Genomic DNA, 23,864 nt, shown 5'->3' with positions numbered 1-23,864 from the left:
TGAGTCTGGAGGCATAAATAGAGTTTGAACCTGAAAGTCAACACATATTCTAGCACCATTTCCCTAAAGCCAAGCCTCTTTCCTTCTGGAGGGAGATTTTGAGTCCTGACTCTTCGGGATGGGATGGGGCACAGGAAAGCTGTCATCTTTGTCAGGCACATCAGAGTCCTGTTATGACTGAATCACCCTCTACACCAGCTCTATACAGAGCCCTCGACTTAGAGGCTCGCATTTGCTGTGAAGGCTTGCTGGAAGAGGTGCTGGGTATCTTATCTGGCCCAGGGGTTTCTAACAGAGCTCTGGGGTGGAAGTTTCGAGGGCCACCCCAGGGAGCAGGGGGGTGGGGGGGAAGAAGCCTGGAGGGAAGGGCTTGGGGCCTCCTCAAACCATTCTCAACCAGAGAATTTCTGCTTTCTATAGTAGGCTTCTGCCCAAGATCTCATTTGAAGGAAAGCTTTTGATGCTAAAAGAGGATTCTGAAAACGGCCATCATTTCACAGATGAGAGCCCAGAGATCCCTGATGAGGACATGTGCTGCTTTTGCTACCCAGCAAACATTTTGGTACCGGCCCCGTGAGTGACCTTTCAGAATATACCACTTCTCGAGCCATATGCAGCCTGCGGGGAATTCAATCTGGATGTTCCCTTCTCCCTCTGTGGGAGAATGGGCCATCTTGGGTCAGTCAGATGCTTTCAGGAGTTCTGAATATCATACAGAAAGACGAAAGGATGGACAAAAGCTTGCAGCTCATTCATCTTGGGAGTAATGTTCTCTGACAAGACTGGGCACTGGTTCCTACCTCCAAGATCTCAGGGCTGCCCTCTCTCAGCCTGCTTATTCAGCGCTTCCATTCCTCTGTGAGCCACCGCAAATCCTTCCCAAGTAGTCCCTTTTGTTTAAGTAAACAGATATGACTTCTGTTGCTTTCAACCTATGACTCAACTGATAATGCTCTAGGATAGATAAATTACATCCTCAGGGCACCCAGAGAGCTAGAATAGTAGCCAAGATTAGAAATCAGAACTTTTTAACTACAGCCTGGGGCTACCTGGGCTGGTGACTATTTGCAGCTCCGTGTTAATTTGGCCCTTAATCCTCAGTGTTCTGTCTTGTCTTCCCAGCCTCTTTCCCTACATCTCCCTGAGGACAAAGAATATAGTTGCCCCCACCTCTCTGTGTTCTCCAACAGAATTCACAGGCTATCCTGCCCCTGGGCCCTTTCATCATAAATCTAACATCAGTCTCTTCACTGGCCATAAAATAATTTATTGAATGGGCAGAGAAGGGAGTACATATATTATGCCAGGATCTGGAATTCAAGCCAAACGAAAACAAGATAAATACTTAACCACATCCCATGTTGCTCCAATTGTATGTGTGTGTCTCTCTCTCCCACTGGAGCAAAGCTTAAAGGAATCTTCTGCAATTTTCCCTGCTTCAGAAAGTACCTGTGAATATCTTGTTTCTACATCACTCTTTCCTTTGCTCACAATCTAAAGGCAATTTAATTTCCTATATGAAAGGAGCAGCAAAGGGGGTTGGCAATAGTGGGGGAAGGAGAATTTTTTATTTTTCTTCTTCCAGCTTGCTCACTGACTACAGAGCTGTACCCAACAAGAGCCCAAGTCAACCCCAAGGCACTTGAATGGGACAACACATCGGCTTAACTGCACTATACTGCAGTTTTACCAGCGATCACTAACTTTAGTGCAGAGACAGACAAATTTAACTCATCCATCCCTTACTTAAACTGAGGACTCAGGCCACCAGCTGAGGGCAAAGGTGCCAGAGGGGGATGCTCTGGGGTCCCTAAAATAATTGCTTCTCTGTGCTGTGTAGCTCCCATATGGGAGTTAAGTGGGGGAACACACTCACTTCATCTTTCTGAGCTGCAGAGACCCACCATGCTTTCCAGATGGTCTGTTCTGACTTGCCAAGGTCAGGGAACGAGGGGGGACTATGTTAAACTTTAGGATCTATCTACCCAATCATTCATTCAGTAAATATTTACTGAGTACTAACTGTGAATCAAAAACTCTGAGAATCTTTGGGTGTATACAGTATTGAACAAAACAGACACTGTTCTGTTCTCAAAGATTTTGGAGTTAAGAGGAGCCAACAGACAATAAACATGTACAAACAAATCTCCACATGCAATCTGGATAACTGAGTGATTAAAAAAAGAACAGGATGTTGTGAGAAAGACTGTGAAAGAGGGGAGTGAGAGTGGACTCATGTTTAGACTGAACAGCCAGGGAAGGTCTCTTAGGAACCTCTTGACAGCAAGAGAAACACAGCATGAGTGATGCTGGAGGGAAGCAGGAGTCGGTTGGGCAGAGGCTCTCAGGCTCAGTACACACTAGAATCACCTATGTCAGAAAAGCAAAACAGAACAGAAATGTGTGGGCTCAACCTCCAGCTATTTTGCTTTAATTGGCCTAGCATAGGACCCAGATCCTGGTAAAAGCATCACCAGCATTCTACGTGCACCCAAGGTGAACCACCTCATAGGCCTTGGTTGGGGACCATGCATTTCAGTAAAATGGGAAGTCGCAGCAAGTTTAAGCAGATCTTAATGATCTCTTAAGAGGGTTTATAATTCTTGCAACTTTTCTTCTAAAACTCTCTAGCAGATGTCTCTAATGCCCTGAAGAAACAAGCTTTAAAAAGGAGCTGGTGATGGACAGCCTAAGAGCAGCAGAGGAGGTTGAGAAAGAGCAGCCCACCAGTCACAGAAAATAATCCACGAATACGGAGCAAAACAGGAAAAAGACACCCAGGTCCTCCTCACCAGCTGCTCCCAAAAAAACCCACCTCACTGCAAAAATCAAGATCACGCTCAAATGTGTACAAGGTAGGCCAAGTAGTTCCTACTCGGGAATCACATCTGACAGCAGGGGCCATGAAGGAGTGAGCCCTGTCAGGAGTAGAGAGGATCTGACCCTAGAACCACGCTAGAGCTGTACGCTGCAAGTGCCACTTCCCCTGACACACAGCCTGGGCCAAAAGCCCTACTGCTGTGCTCTCCTTTGCTCCAAATACCAGTGGAAGGACTGGCTCTGACCCAAAGGCACCAGCTCTGAGCTGTGGATGGGGATTCATTGGCCCACACGGAGTTGGCAGACAAGAGTGCCCTCTCCTCATGCTCTGGGATTTTCAAGAATACTTGGGGGTGGGGGAGACAGACAGATAGATAGAGATAAAGAGAGATAGATAGACACACACAAACAGGGAGGCAGGAAATGAGAATAAAGAGAAAGGATAGACAGTGATGAAGAAAATAGGAAGGGGGAAGAGATAAAAGAGAGCAGAGTAATGCTAGTACAAAAAAGAAACAGTGGGAAGAAAGAGGAAAAGAAAAGAATGAGACAAGGATGGGGGGCAGAGAGCACAAGAACAGAGATTCTTCACCACACTCTCAGCACATTACTCAGAGGGGAAGTGTTTTCAGGATTCTCTCTCAAAGAAACACTCATAAGGCTTCCATGAGACACCTATGGAAGTACGAGCCTATGCATTCACATTACACAGCTCTGGCCACACCTGTCTCCCAGGGACTGGGCGCTTCTGAAGCCCAGCTGCTGGGTTGGGCTTTCTCTGGGTGGGAAATGGAAAAGAAGGAGGTGGGCAAGGAAAGAGAGAACTGCGAAGGGACCTGCAGAAATCCAGAACTCCTACAAATCAATGTGATTCATGAATTAATCTAAGACATCCTGCACTGTAAGATTATACCAGACCATGCAAATGAAAGCTTATGAGGCAATATTTTTATTAGAAAAATTGGATATGTTTTAAAGATAATTTGCTTTGAATTTATTTTTAAATAAAATTGAATCTCTTTGGGATTAGGGGTTACATAGTCTTGCTCAGAATGTTAATTCTGCCAATACCGACTGAACATCTATTTACAGACAGGCCCTGTACTAGGCAATGGGGGACAGAAAACATGAGATTACAGTCCCTCCCCCTAAGACTCTAGACAGTGGGTCCAGCAGAACTTTCTGTGATGGAACCCATGTTCTCTATCTGTGCTGTCCAACATGGAAACAACTACCCATATGTGACTGAGGAAATCAGATTTTTAACTTTATTTTTAGTTCAAATAATAGCCACATGTGGCTAGGGGCTGCCATATTGGACTGTGTCAGCAGAGGAGATAAGACATAGGAATTTTCATATATATTTTAATATGAGGGAAGTGGCCTAAGAGTGACATAAATAACATTTTCTGAATAAATTTACTCAAATTTATTTTGTCATTAATTCTGGAAGCAGTGGGGAGCCACCGAGGATTCTAAGGGAGAAATGAGATTTGGGGAAGATCCTTCAGGCAGCATGTGAAACACCTACTGCAAGGAAGAAACTGGAGCACTCATGCAAGAGGCTGGGACAGAGATGGTGTGACACGGAGGATGGAAATGAGGAAGGAGCAGCTGCTATTAGATTAGAAGACAGAGGGCTATATGGGAGCCTTATTTAGCCTAAAATAAGAATGGCCTCGAAAAATCTGACTATAATTGTGGCAGGCAAAGCCCTCTACAGAGTCATTTTTGAGCCAACATCTTTGCAGAGGAAGAATCATCATGCCCCAGAAAGGTAAGATTTTTCAGTCATTTGCCAGCCCATTAATCCATACTGCAGGGTCCTTTCTTCCAGTGTCACGGTCCTGTGTCCCCTCACAAGCAGGGTCCCTAAAATTGGGTAGAGTAAAAGAAGCAGAAAGAAGAGGAAAATGAAATGGAGAAAAGAGGTATTTAAAAAAACATGTGCTAGGAAATTCTAAACAAATTCCCGGCCATTCCTGCTGGAGGAGATTTTATGGGGCGAGACCTCCCAAAAATGGGTTTTGAATTATATTCTGCACTTCATAAAGCACAGGAACTCTTGGCAGCCTGCTTACACACACTGGCCTCCCATCACCTGACCAGTCCGCCCCTGGCAGGTAAGCACACTGGGAAAACCAGGGCTGTGCAGGCAAAAAAATCCACTGGGCTGGGTATTCAGAGGGCCATGTCTTCAAGTAGCCACTGTCCCTTGGCTGTCTCTAGGTCTTGGCTCCTTCTGTGCAGTAAGAGAGCTGGTCTAGATGAGGCCTGGGACCCTGTGAGTTCTAAATGTGGATGATCCAGGGGATCGGGTGTAGACAGAGTTACAAAAAGCCCCTATAAAACTGTATTGTGTGTACGGTAAGGGTGTACAGTGAAGGTGAGGAGGGCTTGGAAGGGAATCCTTGCTTCAATTCCTTCTCAAGGTGATAAAAAGGTCAGGTGAAGGATAAAACATCTTTGACAATGTTTAATTACTTTAAAAATATGGAAAAACGACCCATAAGCAAAAATATATACACATATTTAGAATGGTTTTATGGACGTCAGCGTGACCTGGAAATTTAATTGCAACTCTAACTTGCTCTGTCTCCTGTGGCTGGTCACTTAACTATTTCCCTCCTTATAAAACAGGGAAGGTTTTGAGGTGCTTTCCTAGAAGGCTACCCCAAAGCACAAGAATAGCAGCAGTAACAGCTGTTGAGTTCTAGGAGGGACCAGGTACCGTGAGGATCCAATGACACAAGGTCAAACCCCAGCCAGTCCCGAAGTCATTCCCGGGATTTGGTTTCCTCCTCTTTAAATCAAAGTTTGGGACAAAAAGATATCTAAAAGCTCAACCACTAAAATTTCTAAGATTTAATACCTCTGCTGACCAAAAGCTTCCTGCTGGTCTCCTCTCCACTGACTGCAGGATTAACCAGTGCTTTGCATTATCTCTGTGAAACACCCAGAAGCTCACAAGCTACAGATGCTCCAAGAATGCTCAACGATACTAAGGTCCACCTTAGGACACAGCCACCAGTTGAGATGCATTTTTGCAGACAGCCATTTTGTTGCTCAAACTCACTTATGCCAGTTGCATTTCTTGTCATTACAAAATTTTACAAAATAGTATGCAAATTAAAAACGTATCAAAAGAAAGCAGTTTCTACAAGGGCAAAGATGATTCTACTGTAAAAACAAGCGAGTCCCTTAAATACTGCTACTGAGTTAGGTCAGGTGTGACAACTATAAAAACTTAGAAAGGAATCGTAAAACTCTAGAAGAATTACTTGGCAAGCATTTTTAAGTTCTCAGTTCCCTTTAATGAAACCAACACTGGAGATCATATTTGGTGCATTATGAATATGGCTTATGCAAGAAAGATGGCATGGAACTCCAATCAGCTGACCCAGACTCAAAGCACAGGCCCCGGGCCTACATCAAATAATTGGCAAACGAATGTACATTTACATATTTTAAGTTAAAATGAAATGTTTAAGGTGTATCTATTATTTTTTTATGATTCCCTACTTTAATAGACTTTTTCTATTAACTGACCAACTGTCCCTCCAAATGGCTTCAGAAAAGAGGGTTTCTAGAGTTAGGAGCTCAAGCTAAACCAGGTCGCCCTCCCCTGAACAGCAGTCTGTCTCCCCTACCAAGTGAAAAGTTTAAGGAAGGAGAATAGAAGAGCTGCTTTAACAATCATGTCAAATACTGTGCCAGAAAGAAAGAGACACCCGCCCCCGCCCCCGACTCCCTGTGATAATCATTCCCCTTCCTCGCTCCTCCCTTGCTGGGTTCAGTTTCTTCTTTTAGTTCTCCAGATAGAAGAATCATTATCACATGTGCACTCGTTCTTTCTCTCTTCCTGTCTCTCATGTGCATCTGTATGTATGTCTGTATACATGCATATATGTATGTCTTTGTCTATACAGGTGTATGTGTGTGTATGTGGGTATGCATGGCTCGACAGGCAGGAATAGAGCAGGGTAAGGTAAGATAAGAAGGGGATTCCATGAGGCCTGGAGTAAATCTGGAGGTTGATTCTGGGGTCTCGCCACGGGCATGGTAACTTTTTAAAGCTGGCTTAATATTGAACATGAGAAACCTATGAGCGTTCTCCAGTCACCTGGGTCTGCAAAGGCGGCTAGCACATTGACCATCTCTTCTCCAATGTGTGGGGCACAGAGCATGGCGGATGGGGCTGTCATGTAGACACAGTGCAGCACAGGGAAGACATAAACAATGCTTGGGAGACTTTTTTTTTTAAGTTGTGGAAGTTTCTGCTCAAATACAATTAAACTCCAAAGTTATACATAGATACAAATGAAGCCTCTCTTCAGTGGTAGTCCAGAACCACGCAGACTTCCTCGGTCTCCCACAGAACCCAGCGCCCTAATGAAAAAAAAACAAAAAACACTGTCCTAATGAAAAGACTATTTCGTTAATATCCTGATCTGCCTGCAGGAAGCTTGCAGAGCAAGGAAACTTGGACAAGTCATTCCCCGTTGTTGCTCCAGCACAGGCGGCTGTCTTTATACATATTTATTCCACATTTCACAAGGATACCAGCAGATTGTTACTTATGATCACCTCTGGGGAATGAAATTGAGTAGGGGAAATACTTTCACTTTTTCCTTGCTAATATTTCTGTATTGTCTAAAGTTGTTACAATGAACACGCATTCCTTTGGTTAAAATACTTAAGATTAAAAACTCAATAAACAGGCATGCACTGACTGCTGGAGTTACGGATATTAAAGAGAAATGATGTTTAACCTAGAAAGCTCACTGAATAGCAAGAGACAGGCAATTAAACAATCACAGTATTTCCATGAATATACTGTCTACATCAAATCTATAAAGTGCTTGTAGGATAGCTGCTTGGGAAATCATCTTAGGAGCAGAGAGGGGACATTGAAGCTGGATTTTAAAAGATGGAAACTAGTTCTGAGGTAGGAAAGATATCTGAAAATTGATATATTAAGGGAAATCTGACAATTAAGTAGGTGAAATTTAAATTTCTGAAAGCACTGGCTAGACGAGTGCTTCCCAACTTGTGATGAGAGGTGAATTTAGGGGGCATATGAATGATATTTTTACTTTGGTAAGTTATACACGTACTTTTATAAACTGTCTTCCGTGTATAGCAAGTTATTCTAGTATTTTCTTGTGATAGTGATACAAAGTTTCCTTTCAAAAATAAATACAGTAATACCCTTTACTCTGTGGCCTTGTGCAATGGACTTCAAATCTCTGAAGGATCATTTCTTCATTGGCAGTATGGGGATACTGAAAATACCCATGAAAAGCAGTTTTATAAATCAAAAAGTGCAAATGCAAATAGATAGAGCTCTTTGCACTTCTGGGCACCCAATGATGGAGTGCAAGGTCTGGCATGGAAGAAGCACTCACTAAAGCCTGAGGGGCTTTGTTTAGGCAATGGGGAGTAGGGTTTTCAGGTGAACTGGTTTAGTCTAGAAAGGTGAATAGAATTCATCTCTCATGCTAACCCCAATTGATTAGTAGTGACTGATAAGAGCACTGCATTGAGAAGGATGTCATTAAGCCACTGATTAGCAATATCTGTCCTGGATACAAAAGGGCAGGGTGACAGCCTGACCACACATCTTTCCCATCCACCCACCCATCCATTCATTCATTCAACAAATGTTTTACTGAGTGCCCACAATGTGATTGGCTAAGCTCTAAACACTCAGGATTCCAGCAGAAAACAAGACTGAAAGGTTTCTTCTCTCTGAAGCCAGATCTGGCAATAGTCACTAAGTCTTAACTGGAATGACTGAGACCCCAAAGGAAACTGTCATGTATTTGAGGCCACACAGAAAGTCTTTGGCAGAACCTGGAGTAGACTCCAAGGCGTTTGCCGCCACATCCAGCACAGTTTTGTACTTAGCAGGCTTGCAAAATCTGTCAGATTTTCCAAGGGGCAGCCGTCCTTCCTCAGCTTCTGGACTCCAACCTGCTGCTTCTCTTGGAAGGTGGGAGGTTTTCTGTTCCCTGCCTGGGGAAAGCAGCAAAGATGATGGGAGGGAGTGGGGGGGGAGGTGGCTTCATCCTCTCCCATCTCCCCTCCTAGAGGAGTCTGAAGAGGAAGAATTTGAAGAAGGCTAACAAATCAGTGTGAGACTGGACTTGAAAACTCAATCAAACCTGGGTTCAGAGCTGAGGGTTTGATCTTCAGACACCCCATGAAAGATTTGGAGAGAGAGGAAGGTAAAATCCAGCTTTATCCAGCTGCAACTTTCAGCCTCAGCAGTTCAGTGAGAGAACCCTTGTCTCCCCCCTGGACTCCTGCTGAGCCCAGGGGACTGAGAAGAACCTCACAGATGGCTTGATTTAGCATCATCACATTAGAGATGGGCAAAGCCCTGAAAGGGGAAGGGACTTGCCCAAGGACACACAGCAAAACTGGGACCAAGACGCTGGCTCCTGTCCCCAAGCTGCCCTGTCCTTCAGGTTCCATGAAGCTTTTCCTTTGAATCCACTTCCTTTGAATTGCCATAAACTCCCTCTTTCCTTCTAACCTCAGAGAAGGCAGAGTGGAGAAGGTGTGGTACTAGTTTCTATTTATTTTTGTTTATTTAACAAACACCTAAGTAGCATTTACTAAGAGGCAAACACTGTTCCACATGCTTTACAAACTTAAACTCACAGGACAACTTCCTAATACCGATCTCCTAATAAACACCAAAGAACCTGATGAGCTGAGTACTCTCTAAGGTGGTGTTAGCAAGCCTCCACTCCAATTCCTGCCCATCTTTCACTTAGTTTTTCAGGAAATACCCATTCAGCAAGCACTGTGAGCTGTGCCCTGCACTTTTCAGTTCAGAGAATAAAAAGGTGAACAAGACCTTCAAGGAAATGTCAGAAAAATGTTTAAATACAGATCTTTAAAATAATGGGACAGAAATCAGTGGGGACAGAGTGCAACGGTGCTACTCTGGTTAGGGAGGACTTCTTGGAGGAGTCAAAAAACTTAAGCTGCAATTTGAAGGAATAGAAGGAGTGGGCCACGCAAAAGACCAAGGGAGGGCCACAGTGGCTCAGAAGGCAAGAATGCTTGCCTGCCATGCCAGAGGACCCGGGTTCGATTCCCGGTGCCTGCCCATGTTAAAAAAATAAAACAAAAAAGGCCAAGGGAACAGCACTGTAGGCAGGGGGATCAGCAAGTGTATGGTGCAAAGCCCTTGGGAAAGCAATGACCTTGGTGTAGAAAAGGGAAAAGAAAAGGCACCTGGGCGGTTATAGTAACCATGGGAAAAGTGGTAGAATGCAAACTCGGAAAGGAAACAGATTATTTAAGATTTTGTAGATGCTGAAAAGGAATTAGGATTTTACCTTAAGGACAATGAGAAGCAACTGAAGGTTTTATAGAAGGGCACAATGAAATCTAATTTGCTTTTTAGGAAAGATCATTCTGGCTACTGTATAGAGCAGGGGTCAGCAAACTTTTTCTATAAAGTGACAGATAATAAATATTTTAAGCTTTGCAGGCTAGATACTCTGTCACTACTACTCAACTCTGCAAAAGCAACCATAGATAGCATACAAAGGAATGAGTATGTCTGTGTCCCAGTAAAAGCTAATGGACACTGACATTTGAATTCCATATGATTGTCACATGTCATGAAATATTATTCTATTTTTTCAACTATTTAAAAACGCAAAAAAGCATTCTTACTTATAGACCATAGAAAACAGGTACTGGGCTCAATTTAGCCCACGGCCATAGTTTGCTAATCCAAGGAACAGAGAATGGATGGGAAGTACAGAAAAGGGACAGGAAGACCAGTTAGAGCCTGATGCAGTCGTTCAGGCAAGAAAGGATGGTGGCTAAGGCCAGAGTTATGATAATGGACATTATGAGAAGTGAATAATTTGAATAATTTTGAAAATAACTTTAAAGTAAAAGCAATAGGCTTTGCAAGAAAACAGGATGAGAGAGAGGATCAAGAAAAAGGATTCATCGAGAATGACTACTTGCAGTAAGTAACTGGGTGAATGGGAGACTGATTTCCTGAGCTGGGGGAGATGCAAATGGAGCAAGTTTGGTGGACAAATCACACATCCGTAGTATGATCCCTGCCAGCATTTGGCTTCGGTAAGTTGCCAGTTAAAATATAGGATTCCCAGTTAAATTTTAATTTCAGACAAATAAGTACTTTTTAGCATAAGTATATCACAAACGTTGCATGGGACATACTTATCCTAAACAAATATTCATTGCTTATCTGAAATTCAATTTATTTAGACATACCATATTCTTATTTGCTAAATATAGCAACCCTACCAGTGGAGCTGTGGGCACTGAGAAGAAACTTCTGAGCCTGGTGGGGGGAAAGAGAAGGCTTCTTGGAGGAGGCAATACTTGAGCTAAGTCTTAGAGTTGACCAGGTGAACCAAGGTCAGAGGAAAAGCATCTCCATTTTGGGGATGGGAATGTGCATGGTGGCCTCAGAGATCTGTCAGTCATCATGGGGCTAGAATAGCAAATGAGAGAAGGAAAGCCAGGAGGTGAGTGGCCACTTCGTGGAGATCTCTCAAGGACCTGCCACCGAGTTGGTACCATCGTTACAGTACCCTTGTTACAGTTCAGATTTCCAGGCTACTTTTTGGGAGCCTCAGCAGACCTGGGAGTGAGTCCCTGAACTCTAAGGTGATTCCAATGAGTAGATACCTCTAAGAAAGACCGGGCTAATAAATAATCTGGGAGCTCTCCACCTACAAATTCCAGGTGCCTAGAGAGTTGCTGCTGGCTCTGAAAACCTTACATAAGAGTAAACCAGGTAATCAGAGCAAAGGCAGAGAAAAAATAAGTGGGCAGCCTCCTACGTGGACTACTTAAAATGGGGCTCTGTCCATTTGGAGACAAGTTAAGAGAGCCAGAATGTTTGTCAAAGGACCAGCCCCATCCCTGAATTGTTATTCTGCGTCTGGCACCTGGTTCTCATTCGGAGCGCAAGTAGACCAGAAGTCTCCCGTGCCTTTCCTTGCCACCCTGCCCCCTTCCCTCCTACGCCCACAGCCACCACTGAAATGATTCCCCCAAATGCAGCTATTACTGTGACTGGAAATCTCTTTACTGCTGATTCCACTAATGGAAATGTTCCTTCCCTTTTCGGCTGCTTGCAAAGCCACTCGTGACTTTCCTGGGTGCATGAGAGCAGGGCTTTGTCAGCCAGCCGCCACCAGAAGGGAGAAGATTCTTTCCCGCCTGCCTTCCCCAACACCCACCTGCCTTAGACTCAGAATCTAAGAGCTTCTCTGTCCAAAGTGTCCTCAGACAACCCCAGAATTCCCCCTTCCCCCCACCCCCAGCTCCTGGAGAATTAGCAGAGATCAATGGTCAATTTCATCCTTTTTCCTCTTGCTGGGGAGGGTGCGGAGGGAGGAGGTAAGCAGAGCACGCTGGAGTGGAAAGAGGGGAGAAGGAAAGAAACTCACATGCATTATTTATTCATAGCCCTACCTCCTCCCAAAAAAGGATTCCAGGTGGCTAAGAGGCAAGAACATAACTTCATGCCAGACTGCTGTTAGGTGCTTTGCACACACTCTCTCCGGTAAGGGTCACATGGCTTAGTGTAAGTAAAAACTGAGCACAGTGCCAGGCACTGACTAAAACTTGTTTTTTGGAGAGCTCGCTGAAAAGAAACATCACAGCAACTCAAGGAGGGATTATTATGTTATTGTTACGTTACTGACAGATAGACAATCAGACTTGGTGAGGTTGAGTACTAAGGTCCACATTTAGGAAGTAGTGTATCCAGAATTTGGTCCCAGTGTTTTTAGTTCTCAGACATGGCATACAGTTGCACTCCAGCAGGCTGCCCCCCAGTCAGGGGAGCTGGGCTATGGACAGGACTTTGCTTGGATATGCTATGAACCTCAGAAAGTGTCCTTTCTTTTGCTAGGTAAAAAGGAGCTTGGGTTGTATCTCAAAGGCATTATTTCACCTAGTTTTGACAGTTTAAGGACAAATATATACTCTACTTGGATCATTATAACATTATAATATAGATGTCATATATGGATAATATAATATGAATGCTATTTATAGATAGTATAATATAGGTACCCTATATAGAGAGATGATACCATATACATAGATGCCATATATAAAGATGATACAATGTAGATCCCATGTTCTAGGTGAGAAAACAAAATTGTCCAATGCTGCTAAATAGCAGTAGGTGGGCAATATTCAACCTAGGGTTGAGAAAAGGAGTCAAAAAGAAAGTGCACCTAATGAAATAAGGGCTTATCTCAGATGTTAGATGCCCTGATAACTTCCAGAATGAGGACACAGAGTTTATATAAATTTCTCGAAGGCCTAAATCAAAACTCCCCTAGAAAAATACTATGCCTAAAACAAGGTGGTGACTCCCTAAGTATTAGGAGGGAAAAAGAAAAGAAAAAGGTTGGGAGGGAGGCAGAGAGAGAAGAGAAAAGGAAGGAAGGAAAGAAGGGAGAGAGAGAAAAAAATCAAGAAAGCACAGAACATAGACATTTACTTTTTCAAGTAGGGCCAGGGATAACAAGGGGTGTCCAGAGACAATGAAAGGAGACCAGGTACTTTCTTGACAACCCAGCAAAAAGCAAGGTGACAGAGCCTGAGGAGCTGCTGAGTCAGCTTCTGGCAGCACAGAAACAAGGTATTCATTCCCTTGGGCCCATGAGGCTCTTACACCTGAAGTTCCTATATAAGAAATGTCTGTAACTTCTTGGTAATAAGAAGAGGAAAAAACAAGAATTAAAAGAGGTAGCTAGAGAGGTGAAAACCTAAACGTGTTTCTAGTTCCATGCAGCACATGTAAAGCAGAGAAAGCATTGGCTTTGGAACCAAGAAGACCGAGTTCAGCTGTGTAATAGCTGGGTGATAGTGGGAATGTACCCTTAATTCTCTGAGCGTTTGTGCTCACCTGTAACATGGGATGGATCACATCTACCTCTTGGTGTTGTGTTAAGGATGACATGAGATAAGAGATGTGTCAGCACAGCACCTGGGACATATTACATGATCAATAAATGGTAATTGTTTTCATAGCTTCCTTTATACCAAGATGACAATCATCAGTCACCTTATGCCTCTGGAATGCTAGCTCCCTCAACCCTCAGCTACCTAGTCACCATTCCCTAGGATAGCATGACAACACATTGGACTGGAATTCAACAGATCTGGAATCTGATGTCTGTTCTACCACTGACTTGCTATCATGACCCTGATTTCCCTATCTTTAGATTTCACTCATTTAGATAATGTCCTAAATTCTTTCCATTTCCAACATTCAATAATCCCAGAACCACAGAGTATCATCTCACCCAAACTTTCAATGCTTTCCTGTTTGCCATAATGCAAAAGGCTTCTAAGATTCTCAAGATAAGGCTTCCCCAAACCAAACACTATTTCCTCTAATGAACCTGGGCTCATTACCTACCCTGCTCAAAAAATTAAAAAAACAAAAAAACAGAATAATTAGGAGGCAGATGAGTCAAAGGTAGACAAAATGGCCAAAGGAGTTCAGAAAAGAGAAGTCTTTATGGAAGAGGAGGCATTTGAGCTCAGCTTTAATGGATGAGTAGAATGTCAACACCTCTGTGGATTTTCCCAGTGTGGTTAATGGCAAAAAAACACAGCTAAATTCATTATCTAAAATCTCCTAAAAACCTTACGATGGGCCAAGCACAACAAGAGTTATTGAAGCCCCAGAGATGAATGAGGTATGCTGCCTGCCCTTAAGAAATTTGTTGGGGATTGAATCACATCCCCAACAAAAGACAGGTTCAAGTGTGAATCTGTGTTCCTCTGGCTGTGAACCCATATGCTAATGGGACCGTGGAAGACATTATTAGTTAAGGTGCAGATTCATTTCTGAGTAAGAACTTCAAAGATCCTCTTTAGAGGAGGCCAAATTGAATCGGGGCGGCCTTAATCCATATGAGTACAGTCCAATAAGGAAAGAAAATTCAGGCACAGAAGTAAGCAAAATAAAAGAAGCCAGAAGTAGAAGAAGACAAAGAGTGAGCACTGTGCGGTGGAGTATTGCCATTACAGAATGCTACAGACTTTGGAGAAAGCCTGGCTGCCTGACACCTTGATTCTGGACTTGCAACCTCCAAAACCATGAGATAATAAAGTCCCACTGCTTAAGCCAACACACTCTATGGCATTTGTCACAGCAGCCCTGGCAAACTAAGACAGAGCTCATAGTTACGTAGTGCAGGACAGACAAGGAAACAAATTAGTGTAATAAGATCTGCTCCCTTTCTACTCCAAGCCATCATCACTCTCACTTGAACAGATCCTACAGGTCTTGCTGTTTCCATCTTTGCTCCCCTCTAGTCAATTCTCAACAGAGCACCCTGGCAAATTCTTTGACAACCTAAGTCAGATCTTAATGCTCTTTTGCTTAAGATCCTTCATGGCTCTCCATTTCACTCAGAGTAAAAGCCCTGATTCTGACAAATACCTTATATTGCCCTATGTGTCTCGGCTCCCCTTTCCCTCTCTGTCATTCTGTCCTACTGCTGCTGTCACTCACACTGGCATTCTTGCTTTCCCGTGAACACTCCAGGCGTGCTCCTGATGCTGGGTCTGTGCTGGGGCTGTTCTCTGCCTGGACTGGCCAGGGCTCTCCTAGATATCTGCTCGGTTAACTCCTTCATCTCCTTCAAGTCTCTGTTCCATTCTTACATTCTCAATAAGTACCTCTCAGTCTACCCTATTTAATATTAGAGCCAATTCTCCTTTCTCTGTTATGTTTGTTCGCTTTTTCATTGAACTTATCACCTTCACCTACTATGTAATTTATTTATTCATTATGCTTATTATCACCATCCCCTCCCCCTGGTCACACACGCACATGGATATAAGCATCTAATGTAGGGGTCTTTGTCTGGTTCTCTGATGTATCATAAGTGTCTAAAACAGTGTGCCAGGCACTTAAAGTCACTTAATATTTCTCAAACAAAGAGTGATTGTTACAGCAGTTCTTTATATTCATAGCAGGGTACCAAGACCCATCAATGTGAAGAGGTCCAGAAAGGATTCAGAGATAAGGTAACACTTGCATTCAGTCTTGAAAGATGAGAAGGAATTTTCTCAGAAAGTGATGGGGCAGTAATGGAATGAGAAGGATGGGCTCTTGGTATAGGATGGTCTGGAGGAGCCAGACCATGGATACTGTACCACAGTAAGGAGCTTAAACTTTCTTTCCTAAGAACACAGGGGAATCAATGAAATGGTTTTAGAGAGAACAGTCATTATCAGACTCGGCCTTTTAACAAAATCACTCTGTCTGCTAGTATGGGATAGATGAGAATGGATCAGACTAGAGACTGGCAGACCAGTGAGCTTGCCTGCTGAAATTGCAGCAGAGAGAAGTATTGAGGCCTGCACCCACCAGGGGCTGTGGCAATGGGGATGGAGAAGCAGTTCCTCCTCAAGGTTAAATCCCTGGCAGTTCATAACACATACTACCCTCATCAATTTTTTTGATTCATAGTCTGGGTTGCTTGCCCTTGTGTGCCAGAAGGAAACTACAAACACGGTCATCCTGAATCTGACATTGTTCAGTCCCTGGCCCCCCGTCTCACACCCCAACCACAAGGCAGGGGAGTCTTCATTGGGGTCATTGTCCAAAAGAATTACAGATAATGGAGAAAAGTCAGTGGGAGAAGAGAGCCAGCAATGGAGATTAGAGCAAGTCCTGCCAAGCACTGCTGCCTGCCTCCTTCTTGGGCAGAGACGCGGCAAGCTCTGTTGGAAGGAAAGAAAAACAGCTCTCTCACTATAGTTAATCTTCTGTTGCCACTAGCTGGTCAGTTTGAGAACTTGGGAAAGTATCAAAGCTCTGTTAAGGAAGGATCTCCCTCATCCTGCTCCACCCCAAGGATAAACCCAACCCTTTCTTTCCTTTCCTGTAAAAGAGCAGTCTTCTTCCACTCACCTCCAAAGGCAGCTAGAGGGAAAGGCAATGAATGAGGCTCACTCCTCCCCCAGAGTAAAACCCATCAGTTCAGATCTCAGGAGATACTGAAGTCAACCAGCTGGATACTTGGATAGCAGAACAAATTCAATTTCCTAGGGAGACTTTTTTCCATACATATATATATTGGCCAGGGGAGAAGGAGGCAATAGTTCACTTCACAATGTTCAACTAGTTGCAGACACTGAGATGTGTTTAAACCCAGTGCATTGTGTGAGAACTCCAGTGGTGTGATAAGAAGAGAAATAGAGTGAGATTCAAGACCACACTGGGTTTAAGCCTGAAATCGCTGGTCTTGGCTAGGTTTCTTCCCTTCTCTCAGAGTTACTATATAAAAAAGGAGGGGGTAGATTCAATAAACTTCCAAAGCCTATGCTGCTGTGAGCCCATCAAAGCTGATGGTCATAGTAATAGTCTTAGAAATAGTTTTCATGAGGTTACCCTCCATCCTTCCTGCCCTTCAGCATATGTGTTCACATTGTTCTAAGGCAGCCAAGGCCTGGTTTACACAAAACAAGGAGGTGTGCAGCAGGAGGCTTTGACTGCCAGAGGTCTGGTCAAACCTACTGGTGAAATCACTGTAAATGAAAATTGCAAAATGATTTTGTGACCTGAGGGCCCAGTTCAGGAAAATGATTGGGCTCTGGGTCACACCAAAGCCTGAAGAGCCCTGCTGTCGTGGCTGGCATCGCTGACCCCTGGAAACAACAACAATTTGGTCAGTTGGCCTTGACCAAATTTGAGTCTCTCTAACAGCCGAAATGAGTCCTCCTCTCTCCCTGTCCCATTATTCTCTCAGCAACATAATGTGCTTTCCTGGGAAGACAACACATTTTCCTCTGCCCTGAGTGAGCACAAAGTAGATTTCATCAGATCTGAGCTGGGATGAGGTAAAGGAGAAGATGGAGTGTGGGAAGAGAGGAGAGAAAGAGAAGAAGACTGAGTTCAGGGGCCACTGAAGACCTCTACCTTAGGGTCTTATTTACAACATCCCAGAAACAAGAAACATCACAGCAGGATGGAGCCTGGAGGTTTGAGACCCACCCAAATGCCTTGCTTAGTAATAAGGGACCTGATGCCCCAAATAAGGTAATATACATACATTTTTTAAAACATAACTTTGTTTGAAGACGTTGAATTCTCCTTTTCTCTCATCCCAATATCTCTCTCTCCACACACAGAAAGGAACACTGGAATTGATTTTAATGAACCTTTACAGAAGACACAGCTTACAACTATTTGCAGCCATCTTTTCTCCCTCCACATAAAGGGTGTCAATCTTCAGAATCAAATTAGAGGCCAAAAAGGGCATATAGAGCAACTGTCTCCAGTGCTTGGCTTCTTTCTTCGAATGCCTGTCAAATAGGTGTATAATATCTGCTTGAACATTTCCTGGAATGTGGCTCTCACCACCATAAGGGATCAGGACATCTGACTGCTGGATAGCTCCAGGGAACACACCCTTATGTGGGGGCTGAGCTTGGTCTCCACAGTGTTTATACTTTTTAAACTTTCCTTAGAACCAGACACACAAAAAAAGCAATGTTCCTTATTCCGTGCTGACACTGGAAGGAAGTTCTCCCAGCCCTTCATGGACTTCTCTTCTTAGGCTGAACCCTTTGGTCCTAGGATCCCTTCTTTCTAATCTGGTGCCCGCCCGTTCTCAGTGGCTTTTCTCCCTGGGTATCCATTCTCACCTGTATTTTAAGGAACTTGTACTGACCCAATCAAGTTGGCATTTCAGACTGTGTCTTTCTCTTCCACTTGGGATAATCAGCTTCCTAAAAAGAGCATCCTTTTTGGACATATTGTCAGGTCACCGCTTGACCTATTCATGTGGGTGCATTTAAAGGCACACTACTGGATGTTTTTCCTTCTTAAAACTCCATCTCCTGAATACAGAGCACACTCCTCACCTGCCTGATTTACATGACAAAGCAAATCACTAAGAAATAGTAAGACTGTAAGTGGCTACCCAATTTTAAATCCCCTGACTTTTTTTTGCTGAATCGAGACTGATGATAAGCAATCTGACCTGGCCACTATCAAGTACCAGAAGAAGGATGACATTTCTCTATCTGTGCACATGAAAGTTAAATCCACAAGTAGACTCTGGGACTTTCTGGGGGTAGATGAGAACTGAGTGATAAATAGGTTCACCTCAGAAGCCCTGTGCTGGCAGTTGCTCCTGTTCAACTTCTTTCTTTTCAGTTAGTCCCTCCCAACACCTCCGTGCTATAGGCAAAGGAAAACAGACGATGAGAAGGAAGAGGAGCTAATTAGAGTGATAGGGTGGGTCAGGGCACTACAAGTTCATAGGATTTTTACACCAAAGGATTATTTAAGGATTCATCTACCCACACATATTACAGCACAAAGAACTGAAGCTCTGGGGGATAAATGACTTGTTCAAGGTCACAGTGAGCCAGAGCTGAGATTTCTAGATCCTAACCAAAGTTTAGTTCCTGAACTACATTTTAGCATTCAACTTCCTCTTTTTTTTGGTAGATTAAATACCAGTCCAAAATAAAAAACAAAAAACAAACAAAGTCAGCCCACCCTTCAAGGCCTAGCTCAAGCTCTTTCCTTTCCAGGAAGTCTTCCCAGACAAGTCCACGTCTATAGAGATGAATTCTTCCCTGATGTCAGAGCAAGTATTATCTCCATCACTCACTGGCACCATTCAATAGAACACTCTTTGACATCCCATAGGTCAGCACTTGGGGCTAATAAGGTCATCAGAGGTCATTTAGCTCATGCCTTACTTTCGAACTCTCATTCTTCAGCTCAGCAATGTAGGTGAACTTCCTCTGGAGAAACATTCTTGTTCTGGTGATGATTATTGTGTTGCCCTATAGTACCCAGTACTGTGTCATGCATCCATGTAACCAGTCCTTCAATGCATTTCATCCCAGGATGCCAGTTTGTGCAATTACCAAAAATGTGTGTGTCCAGAAGACTGGATTCCAGTTTCAGCTCTGGCAGCTGCTCACTGTGTGAACTTGGGCCAGGTACTTGACCTATCTAAGAATGTTTTCTAATCTGTAAAATGGGAACAACAGTAGTGCTCACTCCACATGTTTTATGGGAATTAAATAAGAAAAGACCATAATAAAGCTCTTAACGCCACATTAAGGATTTAACAGTTAGCAATTTCTCAATCACTTTCAGAGAATTTCACTTAGGTTGACTTACACCCAGATTCTAAAGAAGAGGCCCAGATGCAGAAAATTGGGGTGAACTTCCTTCTACATAAAGCAAGCTAGAACATGACAGGAAGAGTACAAATTTTAAAAGAAAGAAGACTGAAGAAAATTCTTTTCAGCCTGGGCATTACCAGTAAGAGAACAGATAACTCAAACAAGAAAAGCAGAATGAAGGGAGGCAGGGCGAGGTGTGGAAATTACTTGAGTGGGGATGGTGGGCAGTGTGTGCAAAATTACCTTGAGGTTTCCCAATCCGGCTTAGAGTCAAATGGGAAATCTCCATTTTAATTCTTCTTTAGCCCCCTTAAATGCCAGGGGATATTTTACCAGCACTAACTCTGGGAACATAATCCAGGAACACAGCCGGAGGCTCTGGGGCAGACAATATCACCTCTTAGCGGTAGCTCCACACACCCCACCACTGGCAGGATTTGGCCTTTACCCACTTTACAAGTCCAGCTGCGAAACCACCATCTCCAAATCCCCTGAACTAACTAACAAGCCAGTAATGAGAAGCAAAGCCACCCCTCTGGAGACAAAGGCTAAGCAAGGATGGTTAAAAGGTCTGGGGATGGGATAGACTGCCTGGGGACCCCGGGAAAAAGATGGCCATAAAGACATTGTCCCCACCCCCACCCTCATTTCCAGCCAGCCTAGCCCTCCCAGAGCTTGTTGTACACCCCGTGTTTACATGCAAACAGTCTAAGACCAACACAAATAAAAAGCCCACGTCTCCCTACACAGCTCCTGCTATACCCGGCCATCTGGTGACTACCTCGCTAGCCAAATCCCCATAGGGAGCGCCTCGGGCTGCCAGTCCAGGGCGCTGGGAGGTGGGGAAAAGAGGGAGGCAGGAACTCAATCCCTTAGGCATCCAAAGGGCTCAGTACTGCCAAGGAGGATGGCACTCTACCACCCCAAGGCAGTCAGTTCCCAAGCGGCCAGGCTTAGCAGCAGGTGTCTCAGAGAAGGTGGAGGCTCCAAGGAAAGGCCCGAGGAGACTCTCAAGCTGTCTACTGGGTCCTGGGGGATTTCAGACTTCCAGTTCCTCACTCAGCTCGCCTGGGGCACCCATCCCTTCCTGAAAGCCAAAGTTCAAAAAAAGCACAGATTGTCAGCTCCATGAATTCTGGGGTGATGCCTATACTGGCTGGGCCAAGTTCTCCACATCCTTGGAGAATTTGAATGCTCTCAGGTACTGGCTTCCAAGGTCTGCCACGCTTTGCCTGTCATTTCAATTGGCATTTAGGGGGATTTCCACCCCGGGGGGAGACTCACTATTTCCACTCCCAGGGTTCTAGAGTCCGGGGAGGGTGGAGGGAGAAGGCTGGGACTGAAAGTGGCTGCGAAGGGACCCGCATTCTAAGTGTCCTGGGAGGGACTCTTCCCCTCCGGGAAGCCTTAGGAGCTAGGCAGGTTTGTTCTGCATCCTAAGGAACCCCGCCTCCAGCCCTATGCACTTCCTTGGAGATGAGCAGCCCCATAGGTGCACGTGGGAAGGGTTGTTGGTGTATGTGTGTATGTGCGTGTGGTGTGTGTGTGTGTGTGTGTGTGTGTGTGTGTGTGCGTCGCACGTCAGACGCGCCGCCGCGGGAAGTCCCCAGGGAGCCTGCAAGGCGCTTTCCCGCCCAGCCCTCTCGGAAAGCTCTGCACGCTCAGGTTACAGCCAGCTGGGGCGAGCCCAGGGGCCAGAAACCAGGAGCTTCAAGCTCAGAAAGCTAAAGGGCCTCGCTCTCGCTCAATTGCCCAGAGGCCATCAGCAGGAAGTGGAGGGTGGGGAGGGGTGGTCACAAAAATACATTAACACGTATTAGCGCGCCGGTGAGACAAGAGTCTCGTCAATAGAGTCTCCCAGTCTTTAGAGCCTTTCCGGTAGTCAAAGAGTTAACCTGCGACGCTCAAGCCGGGATCCTCCCAACGCTAATGGCCGGGGCCCGTCCCCACCCTCCACCCCTTTACTGCCAGCCCAGGCGAGGCCGGAGCCGGCGAAAACGGGAACCTGGGGAAGAAGAGCTCAGGAGTCTCCGGGCAAACCCCGGGCGCCTTCCCGGCGCGGTTCTGGGCCAGACTCTTGCAACCAATCCTGCCCCGCGCCCCCAAGAGGGGAGGGGAGAGCGAGCGAGCAGCGAGCGCGGGAGACCTAAGGGGGAACATTTTTGTAAATGCTCTCCGAGATAATTAAGCTATCAATTACCCGGGTGGGAAATCAGCCGCGCTTCCCACAGCTCCACCGAAGGGCCGACTCCTCCGGGATTCGCGCCGGAAACCAGCAGGCAGCAAGCTGTTGGCGAACTTTCTGATTAACTTTTCCGTCTGAACCCCCCACCCCCGTCCTTTTCCTCTCCCCTTCCTTTTTCTTGCCTCTATAAGTTACTATTATTATTAGCTTAGTGGGTGAGCTGCGTGGACAAACCTGCTCTCCACTAGGAGATGGTCAGCAAGGCAAAGGAGATACCGGCGGTGGAGCAGAATCCGAGAGTGAAGACCGTCCTCTCAGAATCCCCCTCCTCAAAAATCAATCCTCCCTAGTCCCACTTCACAGACGTCCAAGACTGAGGCCCAGAGAGAGAAAAGACGTGCCCAAGGTCACTCAGTCCCTGCTGAAGCCGTGCTTTCGGAGGCCGGGAACTACTACATGGAACTACTCCCGCTCGGATTCTCGAGAAAATGTGGCCCTGAGGGAAGAGTCAACGTCGAGGCGGAGCGAGGGGCTGGTAACCGAGGGCGGTCAGTGACCCCGAGGAACAGTGGGCGGCTGGACTGGGACCTGGGTGCCTAGAGGAAAACTGCACCCGGGCCCCGGGACCGGTCAGGGCAGAGCTCAGCATCTGGACAGGGAGACTGAGAGACAGGTCCCATTGCAAGAAGGGCAGTACGTAGCACGCCCCTAGGCGCCAGCCGCGCGCGCTCCGGGACCTCCTTCCCCTCAAGCCTCTCCAACCACCTGTGTACCCTACAAGCCCCTCCGCTACCCTCTCCCAGCCCCGCTCTGGGGGCTCCCGGGGCGGAGACCCCAGGGCGCCCCCGTCCGTTGGACCCCACTTAGGGGCGCACAGTGCCCTGGGACCCCGAGTGTGCCGGCGTCCAGTCTTACCCAGCGTGAAGAAGGGCAGCTCCGTGTTGTCCAGGTCGTCCTGCACCGCGATGCGCCCCGGCAGTTCGTTACGCACAAAGAGCAGGAGGCGCGACTCGGCGGCGGTGCCGGCCGTGCCGGCGGTGCCCGCCGAGCCGGTGGAGCCGGGGGACGCGGCGGCCGCGGCAGCGGCGGCCGCCGCGGCTCCGGCCCGGGTCCCGGCCCCGGCACGGGCGCCGCTCCAGCCTATGTCGCTCTCCCGCAAGGCGGGTAGCGTGGACACCGTGACGGTCTTGAGCCGGCATGGGCTGTCGGGCTCCCGCGAGGCGGCGGCGCTGGCGCCTGCCAGCAGCGGCGGCGGCGGCAGCAGGAGCAGAAACAGCAATAGCAGCAGCGGTGGCGCCGGCGCCCGGTGGAAGCCGAGCCTCGGCCGCCCCCGGAGCCCCGAGCCGGGGCCCGGGCTGCGCCGGGCGCCGGCGGCGGCCATGGCGGGAGGGGCTGCGGCGCTGCGGACGGCGGCGGCGGCGGCGGCAGCGGCGGTGGCGGCGGCGGCGAAGGACGAGGAAGAGGAGGCAACGGTGGTGGCGGACGCCGAAGCGAACCAGGACGCCGGAGCTAAGGAGCCGAGAGAGCCGCTCGCCAGCAGCCCTCAGCTCCCGGCTCCGCCTCCCGATCGGCCCTGGACCGCCCCCCCGCACCGCCTCCCGGGGCCCGCCGCCCGCCCTTCTTCTTTGGCTCCCCCCGCAGACCCCGGCCGTTCCGG

The 23,864-nt window shown here is 46.4% G+C and overlaps 1 protein-coding gene across 2 annotated transcripts in view; it reads right to left on the bottom strand.

Annotated features, from left to right (window-relative positions):
• The window catches only part of ASTN2 (astrotactin 2), a 903,825-nt gene extending 880,237 nt beyond the window's left edge, over positions 1-23,588 (bottom strand). For both annotated transcript variants that reach the window (XM_077143577.1, XM_077143583.1), the window contains exon 1: positions 23,123-23,588. In XM_077143577.1, the coding sequence (XP_076999692.1) occupies positions 23,123-23,588 (466 nt within the window). The remainder of the gene's footprint in view (positions 1-23,122) is intronic.
• Positions 23,589-23,864: the final 276 nt, after the last annotated feature.

The sequence above is a fragment of the Tamandua tetradactyla genome, chromosome 2, assembly GCF_023851605.1.
Source record: "Tamandua tetradactyla isolate mTamTet1 chromosome 2, mTamTet1.pri, whole genome shotgun sequence".
Lineage (NCBI taxonomy): Eukaryota > Metazoa > Chordata > Mammalia > Pilosa > Myrmecophagidae > Tamandua > Tamandua tetradactyla.
This window is presented reverse-complemented; position numbering and strand designations above follow the sequence as displayed.